At 43.7% G+C, this 13,797-nt stretch overlaps 2 protein-coding genes across 3 annotated transcripts; one reads left to right on the top strand and one right to left on the bottom strand.

Moving 5' to 3' along the window:
• The first annotated feature begins 1,373 nt into the window (after positions 1 to 1,373).
• On the top strand, positions 1,374 to 4,545 carry LOC135646222 (probable beta-1,4-xylosyltransferase IRX14). 2 transcript variants are annotated; one of them, XM_065165546.1, is made up of 4 exons: positions 1,374 to 2,457; positions 2,566 to 3,123; positions 4,150 to 4,395; positions 4,483 to 4,545. In XM_065165546.1, exons 1-3 carry the CDS (start codon positions 1,628 to 1,630, stop codon positions 4,361 to 4,363), a joined length of 1,602 nt encoding a protein of 533 aa, XP_065021618.1. In that variant the 5' UTR covers positions 1,374 to 1,627; the 3' UTR covers positions 4,364 to 4,395; positions 4,483 to 4,545. The 2 variants fall into 2 exon arrangements, with proteins under 2 accessions (XP_065021618.1, XP_065021617.1); XM_065165545.1 differs by having other exon boundaries at positions 4,150 to 4,545.
• A 731-nt stretch (positions 4,546 to 5,276) lies between these two features.
• LOC135645395 (uncharacterized) lies at positions 5,277 to 5,927 on the bottom strand. The gene has a single exon (XM_065163725.1). It carries the CDS (start codon positions 5,783 to 5,785, stop codon positions 5,318 to 5,320), a length of 468 nt encoding a protein of 155 aa, XP_065019797.1. The 5' UTR covers positions 5,786 to 5,927; the 3' UTR covers positions 5,277 to 5,317.
• Positions 5,928 to 13,797: the final 7,870 nt, after the last annotated feature.

Here is a 13,797-nt window from a genome sequence, read left to right as displayed (position 1 = left end):
ATATGGTTCCATAAATGGCATCACCATTGATGTTGTGTGTGGAACTATTATTGCTTGTAACAACAAAAAGCAATCAACTTCACAGTGGCTTTTGACAACAAGTTGGCTTGGAATAATTGAGCACGTCGACGGGACAGCCACCGACCCTCATTTCTCTGTGAGATGAGGACGGCTTACCTCTCCAACATTTATTTCATGTATTATAATGGTTGATATGATATATCTTTAGGAAATCTAATTACTCAATAGGATATCTATATTTCAAGTCAGTCTCATCTTGAATTGATTGATAGGTACCTTAATCTCCATACGTGTGGATGTACGAGAGAAGTATCACATGAATAGTTGGTGGGTCGATCAAGACAGGTAAGCTAACATTTATTTTTTGTTGTTGTTGTCAAGTGTATGCACTAGGTTTTCACCTAAACTTCATTTAGAAGAGATTAGAGAATGTTCTCAATTCTGTAGTTGTTCGCAGTCCAATAAATTTGACAATCGAGTGTGCATGCAATTTGACTTGTTCGATCAAGTCAAACTAGAAATTTTTTCTGAGATGATATTTAAGTCAAAGAAATAAATACTTGACTCGGGTGTTGTTGTTACTCATTCCATAGATATCGAATATCACATCTCTTCGGACCATATTTAAGTTTTATTTTTTGATAATAGAATATGACATGTAGGCGATCCAACGTCACATCATATATCGATCGACACATCGATCAAAGCATAGATTCGATCGATTCAATATCATATTGGGTTCATAATCAGTTCAATTATTGAGTTAAGCATTAAAGGAGTGTTACTAAATGTACCTCGTTTTTTATTGCAAATCTTACCGAATTACTTCAACCCCTAAACCCCCAGGCTTGGAGGATGCTCGGCTTCATACGATCATAATATATGCTCGTGAAAGAAAGAAAGAAAGATCATATGGAGAAGCATCAGAATTGTATGAGATGCATTTGAAAACTAATAATTTTGGATGTATTATTAGTGATGAACCTCTTAAATAAAGATCAAGCTCTCATGTAATTGTCCGTCTCTCCTCGCTGAACACTACTAGAAGACAAAATGGCACGTGGCACAAGGTGGTGGTATGTGTGAAAGATGAAAAGGCGCGTTATGGCAAGTCAAAGTCAACCTCCATCTGAGCGATCCGGACGCAGCCACCAAATCCCATTTCACCGTGTCCCCGACAGCAAAGGAAGCCTCCTGACCTGTTGCTGTACCATCGGCAAGCCCCCACCAACTTTCTCGCCCCCCAACCTACGCCTCCATGATGGCTCTTCTTCCCCCGCCTACTCCTACTCGCTTCAATCCAAAGCATTCCACTGCTCCTCTCTTCTTCGAGACGGCTCCACCCTCGCAACTCATAGTCCCCACCTCTCTTCTTGGCTTCCTGCCTTCCACCAAATCTTCTCTCCATTACTGTCCCATCATCCTTTCTTTTCCCATCTCCATTTCATCGAGTAATTTAATATGACACCTCTCAAGTTACCAACTATATTATTAAAAGGATCATTATTTGCACCTCAACCTTCCTTGCCTTCGCTGCTCTACGTACTTCTTCTAACTCGCAGAACCCAGGAGGAGGAGGAGGAGGAGAGGGGAGGAGGCGACGGATATGAAGATGTCTTTGCTTCAGAATCAGATCAGCCGCCGCGGAAGCGGCGGCGGCTACCGGCCTCTGGATGCCGGTGGCGGCGCAGCGCAGACCGACGGCATCCTCCGCTCGCCCTCCGCCCTGTTCTGGATCGTCCTCCACGGCCTCTGCTGCATCATCAGCCTCGTCCTCGGCTTCCGCTGCTCCCGCCTTGTCTTCTTCTTGCTCTTCTCCTCCCCTTCCACCTTCACGACCTCCTCCACAGCTACCGTCTTCACCTCCGCCCCCATCCTCCACACCACCACCACCACCATGACCACCACCACCACCACCACTACGACCACCACTACCCGCACCGAGACGTTGGCCCTCTCTCTCCCCACCCCGCCCCCGCCTCCTCCTCTGGCGGAGGCGTCCCTCGCGGTGGCCAACAAGACGCGGAGCCGCGTGGTGGTGGGCCGGCACGGGATCCACATCCGGCGGTGGCCGCACCCAGACCCGGAGGAGGTGGTGCGGGCGCACTGGATCATCGAGCGGGTGCAGCGGGAGCAGCGACTGCAGCACGGCGTGCGGACGCCGCCCCGCCCGCTCATCGTCGTCACCCCGACCTACGTCCGCACCTTCCAGGCGCTCCACCTCACTGGCCTCCTCCACACCCTTCTTCTCGTTCCCTACCCGCTCACCTGGCTCGTTGTCGAGGCCGCCCCCACCGGCGTCCCCTCCAACGACACAGCCGCCTTCCTCGCCCGCTCCGGACTCCCTTACCTCCACATCCGCTTTCCCGAGCTCGTACCTGACAACTGGCCCGACCGCCGCCTCACCGAAGCCCGGATGCGCCTCCGCGCCCTCAGGTCCAACGATTCTCCCTTCAAGTCATCCCAAATCCAACAGTAAAGATTGGATCTTGGTCTGGAATTCCGTCAAAATATTGGTTCTTGATTTGGTTTTCCTGGAAACAGAGTGGTGAGGGAGAGGAGAATGGACGGGATCGTGGTGTTCGCGGACGACAGCAACGTGCATAGCGTCGACCTGTTCGACGAGGCGCAGAAGGTGAAGTGGATGGGCGCGGTCTCTATCGGAATCCTAGCCCACTCGGGGCGAACCGAGGCGGTCGGCGACCCGGAGCTGAGCGAGGAGGAGGACAAGGAGGGGAACTCTCCTGTGCCCATCCAAGGCCCGGCCTGCAACTCCTCCGGCGACCTGGTCGGGTGGCACACCTACAATGCTCTGCCGCACACGGGCGCCGCGTTCGTCGGCGCGGGCAAGACCATGCGGGCGGCGAAGATGGAGTGGGCCGGGTTCGTGCTCAACTCGAGGTTGCTGTGGAGGGAGGCCGAGGGGAAGCCCGATTGGGTTCGGGATCTCGATGCGGTGGGCGAGGACGGGGAGGAGATCGAGAATCCGCTGGCTCTGCTGAAGGATGCCTCCTTCGTCGAGCCTCTGGGGAATTGCGGGAAGAAGGCCCTGCTCTGGTGGCTCCGCGTCGAAGCTCGTTACGACAGCAAGTTCCCACCAGGGTGAGTTCACGAAACCTCTGCTTCTAATCATCCTCTCCATGAGAAGCCAGATACTGATACAAACATGTTCTCTGAAGCTTCAGCTTTCTTCTGATAGTTATCATTACTATCCTTCCACACTTTTACAGTTCTCCATTGCTAGATCGAACCTTTGTTTGTGACTCTCTGCAATGTTTTGGCACATGAAAGATGAAACTACATTTTTTATTCTTAACGCACTTCTACTAGGACTAGTTTGTGGTGCTTCTAATCTGATTACTGCTTGCACATAAAACTGTGTTGCTTAGGAATTTGTTCTCTGTATCTTTGTATGAGTTTGTCGGAGCATCTTTTGTTTTTCTATCTATTGCAAGATCAGTAGTCTTGTAGTAACCAAAGGAATTATGGGGTGGGATCGTTCGGGCATGGGGAAGACATGACCAACGCTTCAACAGGATCATTTTACAGCCTGCACGAGATCAGACTGTACTAGGAAACAGGATTCTTCATGCGTCGGTGGGATTCTGTGGCGACAAATTTCTGCTTCCATACTGCATACCTCAAGCAGATTAAACCACATTTTTGTTCTGTGATAGTTCTGCTAGATTAATCTATCATTAGATAGATTCATAACAATGCTGTTGATTCATATGGTCGTCGCAAGTAATGTATGAAAGGTCTTTAGCAGCAAGAGAGTATATTAGGACATTATAATTAACATGAGAGTGAAAGTGATCTTCTGAGGGTGTTATGTCATTAGTGAGGTCTTTATTTCTTGCACCACAAGAGGAAGAGCATCAGTTTGGATTCAGCGATATCCAACTTCGCTGCTGACAGAATAAGATAATTTATCAAAAATGCCATAAAGGTATTGAATGAGAAGTCTATAACCCTGTGAATCACAAAACATATGTTTCATTTTATTCGTCTCACCAGAGATCACCTTTTTCTTGTCATCTTGATCATATTATCTTATGCAGGGCAGAATGATCCTTTGCTATTCAATTTAGGTCATATTACATTGACTTTGCTTCTTTGTGCATGCAGATGGGCAATAGATTCTGCTCTGGAAATCACGGTTGCTGCAAAGCAAACTCCATGGATCGATTCACCTCCTGAGCTTCCATCTGAAATGATGGCGATCGATCAAGATATGTTTGGGATGAAATTTTCAAGGAAGAGCATGCCATCGTGGACTAGTCACATTTCTCGTGACAAAGAGAAGCACGATTCATCATCGGTTGATGCAGACCAAAACTAGTAGATGAAATGGCACCAAAGCGTGCCAGAGAGGTCTGTGTATATGAATTTTAGATAGTTCTCGATCGTTCCTGCAACTTGTTTGCTTCGAAAAGAGTAACATCAACTGTTGATGACCAGGCGTTTTTCCAGCTTCGCTGCAAGAACTATACAAACACAATGGATTGCAGCCTTTGATGACTCTGTCTTTGTATTGCTTCACTTGGTTATCCTTGCACTGCTACCACAGTGACTGGTTTCAGCATTTGCTAGTTGAATGGTGGAGCACTCACCATGCCATAAAGTTTGGCTAATTCTTTCTATAGTCCCTTTTTATGTTTTGGTACTGCAAAATACTTGAGAAACATGGCGAATACTACATAATTAATGGTTGCAATAGCAAGATATAATTTCAGCATGTTAACATGTTTTATGTCATATGTGATGCATATACCTTCTTCTCTTTTGTTGTCCTACTGCTTAGGAGATTTGCATATCCATCCCTTCATTCTTTCAGGATTCTTATCTTTTCTTCTAAAACCTGTTGAAAAATATTCTGAAAAATGATATGTTTGGATAATTCATAGAGTTGGGATGATAGAGAAGAAGAAAAAAAAAAAAGTATTGATGACTAAGGAAAAAATTATTTCATCACAATCACTTCCAATCTAACAGTCTCATCAATCCTTTATCACAAAGGAAAAACCATGTTTATCTATGAACCCCTTCATTACAATAATGTTGAACATTCTATAGAAAAGATTAAATTAAATAAACCTATGAACAATCAAAAGCTGATATGTAATGCATATATTAATGTGTATTTCTTTATAATTTACAGAAGCATACAGAATTAAACCATCACAAAGTCCACACCGCAACTATTACATCCAACACAAACATACAAGTAGAGAACGAGGATTAGTTTGGCACGTTAATTCTAATGCATGAGAGCGTACGTGGACTTGCAGCGTCGTCAGGTCGGCGACGTCCTCCCCCATGCGCAAACCCGACCGAGGTGGCCGACGATGCAGGCGAGGGCATGGCTAACCGACCGCGCCACGAACCCGATGCACTGCTCGAAGGGGTCGCGCATGCACGCGTGCCAGCCCCGCGGCCGCTGCCGAAGGCGCCACCAAATCCTGGTGACGCAGTTCTGGTTGCGGTCGGCCACGATCGCCACCGGCTGCAGGTACGCGGACGCCGCGTGGTTCACCAGCCGGTTCCGGATGTAGATGGCCGAGGAGTCGAAGCCGCGGGGGGGATGGCGGCTTCTGCCGGCGGAGGCGTGGGAGGAGGAGAAGAAGCAGAAGGCGGGGCGGTAGCGGTGGAGGAGGAGGATGTCCCGGAGGCTGGTGTAGCGGTAGTGGTCACGGTGGGCGTCGAACTGGCGGTGGCCTTGCAGGGGTTTGGATATGATAACCTGTTGCATCTCTGTCTCCATATCTACGAGCTATTTCTTGTGCTTAGTTTATAAAGTCGGGTGACATGACAAGGAGAGGGGAGGAAAGGAAAGGAGTGGCCATCGATGGCCTCCCTTCTTATTTGTCTTCGTCGATGGTTGGCTTGGAAGATTCAAGGGGAGGAGTGAGAGGGAGGGAGGGAGGGAGGGAGGGAGGGAAGGAGAGAAGAGAATTTGGAACCTCAACGGTGGTTGTCCAATTGTTTAGGTTTTTTGTCGGGGATTGCTAAATGTGGATGTTCTTAATCTTTTGACCCGGACAAATTAGTTTCTCTTGTTTGTTGTGTGTTGTGACATCAAAGTGCCAATTGTTCTTCTAAAAAAGACTTTAAGATTAAAGATTGAATTTAATCTAAGTGCATCAAATTTAATTTAATCACTAATTCTTGAATTTAAGTTTTATTTATGAATTAATACCTTGATTAATTTTACATTTGATTTATGTGGATTTGATGAATGTATTTATATAAATTTTAATTTAATCATTTCGATTAGTGATTTAAATTCAACGAAATTGATAGATCGATTATTCGATCAAATTGGATCGTGATAAAATTATTGATTAATCTCATATTAAAAATAAATAAGATTAAAATTAATCTTATTAAATAAATAAGATTAAAATCATAAATATGATTTATGATTTAGGTTTGAGTTTAACAAAATTCAGGTACCTATCAGTTCTCTTTGGGGATTAGATGTCTGAATTAGATCGGATGAGCTTTTATGTGGCATAGTTGACATTAACACTATCTAATTAAAATGGAAGACGGTGGTATGATCCTTGTTTACATGGTGAGGGAAAAGATTTGTCGTTCTCACTGACCCTCCCAGAAAAGCGGGCTCAGAGAGCTCTGCACTTGATCAAAAGATGCCTGCAATGAGTCCGTCTTCTGCGATTGGGCCCTGCCACAGTCTCTTATGCATTCTGGAATCAGTGTTGGATAGGAAGCTAATCATACGACACCTTTCTTCTTCATAATCACATGTGTTTGATGGATCATATCAAGCTCTTTGTTCTGTCACCATCGAACAAAGCTATGGGAATAGATTAACAGGTGAAATACCACAAATGGCAGAACGCATCAAAGTCAAAAGTCTTCGACTGGAGTTATTCTTTGGCAGCCTCTTCACTTCTTTTTAGATTGCCTAATGGCTCTCTGCAATCACCGTTTTGCCTATGAAATTGATGAAGATGAATCTTCGTATTGCCAATGACATGTCGGAATCTGCTGCGACAGCAATGCGTCCATTAGGACGCCTCGATAGATAACAATGTTATTTTATTTAATTAGATAATATATTATAAATTTAATTTAATTTTTATAATAATGATTGATTAATAAAAAAATAATTATAATATTTTTTTTATTAGATCATTTTGATGAAAAGAATTTTTTTAATTATCATCATAGACCGTCTGTTGTTATCTTGGAAAAGGACATGTTATATGATGACGATATACCAAGATTATATATATTCTTAATCTTTCTTAATCTTTAATCCATCATTTATACGGTCCTATAAAAAATAAGAAGAGAGAATAAGACTAGTTCTCCTCCTAAATTAATAGCACTGTGACTTTTGAATCTAACGATGATACACCTATAGATTAAATAAAGGATTTCTAAATGGCATCGAAAGGTATAAATCATAAATCTAATTTATTGTTATTTGATTTTAATTTTTTATATTAAATTTTTTTATAATAGTAGTATAATCATAATTTTTATGCTTATAATTTGTATCAGAGTCATGTTTTAAAAATAAATATCTTAGATATGTTTATTATCACCCTTCACTTGCGAAAATGTATTATTCGATTTTGATTTACGATTCTTGAACGATCCGTGTGTATTGTCAATCCGCTTTTCTATTTAGTCCGTCCTATCACCTGCTTATGGGCAATGCAAAGTTTCTTACGTTTGATTGATAAACTACTATCGACTGTCGACAATAGTATTGTTGAGGGCTATGACTTTCGATAATTGCCAACCCAATTACAGGTAGTGTTTGCATATGCAATGGAAGTATCGTGGGGTGTGGCAACCCTATAACGACTGCAATAGCATCTACTGGTTGCAGTCGGCATCAATTAGACATCAAAAACTAGCAATTACATTGGTCAAAAATATGTGCATAGACATGCCATGACAATTATGAGGATTGCTAGGTGACGTATGTATACAACAATACCGTGGCGACTATAGGGGGCATTGGGCAACATGTGCATATAGTCGTGCGTGGGCACGATGGCACAACGCTGCATTACGATCAAAGAGAACTTCGGTCGACAATATAAGTACTACTACCATGTAGGTAGTAAGTAGTGCATAGGTGGTGACCATACACCACGACAGCTGCATGTCTCATGCAGTGAAAGGGAAATTATGATTTTAAATTTGAAATTATAAATTTATTATTATAAATCCTTTTTAATTCTAATATATATCCTTTCATAGGTTTGCCCTTTAAAAACTATATAATTCTATTGTGTATCCTAATAAAATTATAGTTTTACCCCTTAGAAATTAAAATTTTTTAACTTATGTTCTCAAATATAAATTGATCAATATAATTTATTTGTTTAATCAAATATTTTGATGATTATATTTTGATTGCTTGATTAGATTTAGATTCGATTAATTAAGTTTTGATTAAATATGAGAAAGTCAAATTTTGATTAACTTTTGACTTAATTAGGCTAATGTTTGGCCAAAATTTGAGCCTACCCAATTAAATAGGATTAATCGGTCTACTATAAGGTTTTATATTAAATAAAAAAATATAAATTATGCTTTTCTTTTATAATTTTCTCATATAACCTATTATTGCATATGATAATTAAATTATAATTATTATTTTTGGGTATTTGTTTAGTTATTCATATGTACATCGAATATGAATTGATATTTATTTTTTACATAAAGACAATTTATATTTTATCATGAATACAATTATCATATAAGTTTTTATTTATGTTAATTAATATTTAATATTTATTATGATTATTATTTTATTATTATTAAATTGTTTTAACATAAATTAGATTAAATAATACTCAGGAAATATTATTTATAATATATATATGTAAGTTTTATCGATATGTCACGGTTTTAGTTGGAATTGTCTAAGGCGTGAGGCACCCTTGTGGCAAAGATGCGAACTTAGCTTGTGTTGCATAAGTCGCAAGGCACCCTTGCGGCAAAGACGCGAACTTAGTTTGCCTTGCCTAAGTCGCACTTTGCCTTTGCGATATTGCTTCGCAAAGATCAGCCCACTTGCAACCTCTCGTAGGTCCCGAAGGATCTGTAAAAGAGAAAGTTGATTAGTTCGAAAGAACGAGCGATGAACAAATCCCGACGTCTCGCGAAAGGGGGAAGCTTTACAAGCAATTCAGCGAGCACCTTTGGTGCACAAGAGAAAAGAGGGAGAGGGGGAAAATAAGGACTTTAGAGGGTTGAACAAACAGCTGCAAGTCCACAAACAGTTGCTCACCGGGTGCTAGGCGTGACAACAAGTTCCCGTCAAGGTAATGTGCGAACTTACGAAAAGTTGTTCAACGCCCGACACTATACCGATGCCCCATCCAGCTCGGTGCCACCTGGGGGGTTCCAAGGGGCTGAGATGGCTGAAGTTTTGGTGAGCGAAAGCGAACTGCAGAAAACATCCCGTGGCACACAAAAATGGAGCTGTTTTGGGTTGTTTTGGGGCTGTTTTGCTCAGTTCGGTGAGCGGTCACTTTGTAGCGTTGCAATTTGTTCGAACTTACATTTTTACAAGCAAAATGACACAAAACCAAGACAAAACATGTTGCCAAGTAGCTAAACATATAGATGCGAGCGACGAACGATTCGTTGAACGTAATTGCTACGGGTGCGCGACGACCATTCGTGACATTCTCCCCCACTTAAACTATCGACGCCCTTATCAACACTTGTTGATAGTTGTTGATGATTGCTTCTTCATGTCGTAGGGCATCTTTAGGCTCTCAACTAGCTTCAGTTCGGGGAAGCTTTCGCTACTTCACCAAGTACTTTATCTGCTCAGCTCCATTGGGTAGTTTTATCTTGTGGTCTGCCAGAATGGTTTCAACTCGCTTCTCATAGGAGGTTGTGATGGGGGGTAGCCGAGTTGGAATACTTCAGGAAGCATCTTGCGGATCCGAGTGGTAGGCTTTTAAGTTGCTAGCGTGAAGAACGTTGTGAATTTTGAACCACGCCGGTAGTTGTAACTTGTAGGAGATGTTGCCTACCCTACTGATAATTGGGAATGACCCTTTATACTTACGCACCAATCCTTTGTGGACTTTGTTCCTAAAGAATTGGAGTGATAATTGGGAAGGGCCCTTCATACTTGCGCACTAATCCTTTGTGGACTTTGTTCTTAAAGAATTGGAGTGATGCTAGTTGGAGCTTTACCAATACCAAATCGCCAACCTTGACTCTTGCGGTCGCCTTCCCAAGTCTGCCCACTTCTTCATCCTTTTTGTCACTTTCTCCAAGTAAGCCCGCATAATATCTGCATTTCGATGACACTCCTTTGCGAAGTGGTAGGCTAACGGACTACTTCCAGTATACGTGATTGCCATGGTGTGAGGAGTTGACGATTATTGTCCTGTAATGATCTCGAAGGGGCTCTTGTTGGAAGCAGAGCTCCGCTGCAAGTTGTAGGAGAATTAGGCAATGTCCAACAACTTCATCCAATCTCGTTGGTTGGCACTCACGTAGTGCCGAAGATATTGCTCCAAGAGCGAGTTTATCCTTTCAGTCTGGCCATCCATCTGGGGGTGGAGGCTTGTGGAGAAGTATAACTTTGACCCCAATAATTTGAATAGCTCGGTCCAGAATCGTCCCAGGAATCGAGCGTCTCGATCACTAATGATATTGTGCGGGACTCCCCAGTACTTCACTACATCCTTCATCATCAGCTTGGTCGCCTCCTTTGCTGAACAGTATAGGGGAGCAGCAATGAAAGTTGTATACTTTAAAAATCGATCAACCACCACGAGTATCGATCCGAGTCTCCCTACAAGTGGCAAGCTTGATATGAAATCCAAGGAAATGCTCTCCCATGACCTTTCTAGTACGGGCAATGACTCCAAAAGTCCCACAGGCTTCCGTTGCTTCGCCTTGTCTTATTGGCAAGTGAGGCATGTTCGAACATATTCCTCCAAATCAATCCCGATCTTCGGCCAGTAGAAGACCCTCTCCACGAGAGCCAATATTCTGTGAATGCCTAGGTGTCCAACCCAAAGGGAATCGTGACACTCTCTTAAGAGTTCACGCCTCAAATTGTCCACTCGGAGAACATAAACCCTATTCCCTTTTGTGTAAACGAGTCCATCCTGGACCTAAAATCATCGTGCTTTGCCTTCTTTGATGAGCTGCATCAGGATAACTGCTTGGGGGTCACTATACAGTCCATCCCTAATCCTGAAAAGGAAGTTGGAGTGCAATTGACTTGCTTGGCCTCCGCCCTCCAATTGTACGGAATTCATGCGCTCCACTTTCTGACTCAATGCATCGGCCACGACATTTGCCTTTTTAGGCTTATACTCTATTGCCATATCAAATTCAGCCAAGAAGTCCTGCCATCATGCTTGCTTTGGGGAAAGTTTCTTCTGTGTTTGGAAATAGCTCAAAGCGATGTTGTCTATCCTCAGCACAAATCGCGATTCGAGAAGGTAATGTTGCCAAACTCGTAGACAGTGGATCACCACTGTCATCTCCTTCTCGTGTACTGGATACCGCCACTCGGTCTCGTTGAGCTTGCGGCTCTCATAGGCCACCGGATGACTTGTATGAGTACTCCCCCAATAGCGAAGTCTGAAGTATCTGTATGGACTTTAAAAGGCTCCCCATATTCTGACAATTTGAGCACCGATTCTTCCAGAATAGTAGCCTTCAGATCTTGGAATGTTATTTCGCATTTGTCAGATCACTTCCAAGGCTGCTCCTTCTTCAGCAACTCTGTCAGTGGAGTTACACGCTTCGAGTACCCTATTATGAAGCGTCGATAGTAGTTGATGAAACCAAGAAACGATCTCAACTCTGGCACCTTCTTTGGAGTTCGCCATTTTACAACCGCTTGCACTTTTGATTTGTCTATGCGAATGGAGCCATCACCGATTCAATGCCCCAAGAATAAGATCTCCGTTTGGGTAAAGTAGCATTTCTCCCTTTTCACGAACAATGTGTTCTACTTGAGAACCTTGAAAATTGTCCGAAGGTGCTTGACATGCTCCTCGAGCGTTTGACTGTAGATGACAATATCGTCCAAGTAGACGACCAAGAACTTATCCAAGTACTCCTTGAATAACTAATTCATGAGAGTGCAGAACGTGATCAGAGCGTTGGTTAAGCCAAAAGGTATCACTAAGAACTCAAACGCTCAATACCTGGTCACATAGGTAGCCTTCGCTTCATCGCCTTCAGCAATCCGCACATGCCAATACCTCGACATAAGGTCGAGTTTTGAGAAATACTTGGCTTTGCCCAACTGATCGAACAAGTCCGCGATAAGCGAGATGGGATACTTGTTCTTCACTGTCACCTTGTTGAGGGCTCGGTAATCGATGCATAGTAGGAGGCTCCCGTCTTGTTTCTTCTCGAAGAGAACTGGAGCTCCGAATGGTGCTTCAGAGCTGCAGATGAGACCACCGCTTAGCAGTTCACCTAACTGCTTTTTGAGTTCTTTCAACTCTAGCGGGGACATGCGGTAGGATGGTCTCGCTAGAGGCTTCACTCCTGGCTCCAGCTCGATGTTGTGATCCACGCCTCTGTGTGGTGGAAGAGTCTTCGGCAACTCGGGTGGCATAACGTCGGTGAACTCTTTCAGGACGTTCACCACCACAGTAGGTTCTTGAATGGCCTTTTCGTCGAGTGGCTCTAGCTTCATAGCAGCCACAAATGTTAGTTCACCTTTTCACACCCCTTTCTTCAGTTGTAATGCCAATAAATGTTGGGGTTCCTTGGTTCCTCTCCTAGAGACGGGAACCACGCAGGGGTCGTCACCTCCCATCATACACAAAGAGTTTAAGAATGGCATGGGCACCAACTTTATCGCATGCATGAACTCTATTCCAAGAATCACTTAGAAGTCGTCCAATGGCACCACTATCATGTTGGTGTTCTCGCTCCATGTTTCGATCTTGATGGGAACTCCCTTTGCCAACCCGGAGATTCACCTAGCCTCCGAGTTCACCGCCTTCATTCAACTTGGGCTCTTCTCCAAAATCAACCCAAGTCGCTTTGCTTCTCGATTGACAATGAAGTTGTGGGTAGCACCCGTGTCCACCATTGCACGGGTCGTTTGGTCATTTAGCTTAATATCTACATACATCAACTCACCACTTCCTGCTTTTTGTAGCCTTGTCTTTGTGCTCTCCCCCACTTGACCCCGCATGGTGTTCAACAAATGCATTACTCCTATCCGGGATCCTTGCGAGTCCTCATCGTCACTGTTGGATTCAGAACTGCTCGAACTAAGAGCGACCGTCTTACCCTTGTCTGATTTGGGGGGTGAATGGAAGCTATTAAAGCATTGAGTACCTGTTTTTGTGGGCACTGCCTCACCATGTGTGGCCCTTCGCACAAGAAGCATCCGCCAGGTTTCGAGGCCTTGCCTTTCGGGCTTGGCCCTTTGTGGGAACTTTTCTTCTTTTGTTTGCCCCCGAGCTCCTTCCCTCGAGAATATTTTGCAGGGCGATTGCTTGAAGATTGTTTCCTTCTTCCTAGGTCTTCAAAGGAAACAAAGTCGGTTAGCCTTTCTGTAGTAGCAATTGCCCCAACCACATCGGTGACATTCCTTCGATTTAGTTCTTGTTGAGCCCATGGCTTTAAACCATCAAGGAAGTTGAACAACTTGTCCTTCTCGGATATGTCCTATATGTCCAGCATTAGCGTAGAAAATTGTTTCACGTAGTCTCGGATGAAAGTACTCTGACGGAGTTGTCTCAATTTCCTTCTTGCAACGAACTCTGTGTTCTCCGG

This window comes from Musa acuminata, chromosome BXJ3-8 (genome assembly GCF_036884655.1).
Source record: "Musa acuminata AAA Group cultivar baxijiao chromosome BXJ3-8, Cavendish_Baxijiao_AAA, whole genome shotgun sequence".
Taxonomy (NCBI): Eukaryota; Viridiplantae; Streptophyta; class Magnoliopsida; order Zingiberales; family Musaceae; genus Musa; species Musa acuminata.
The sequence above is the reverse complement of the archived record's forward strand: the minus strand, read 5'-3'. Positions and strand labels throughout refer to the sequence as shown.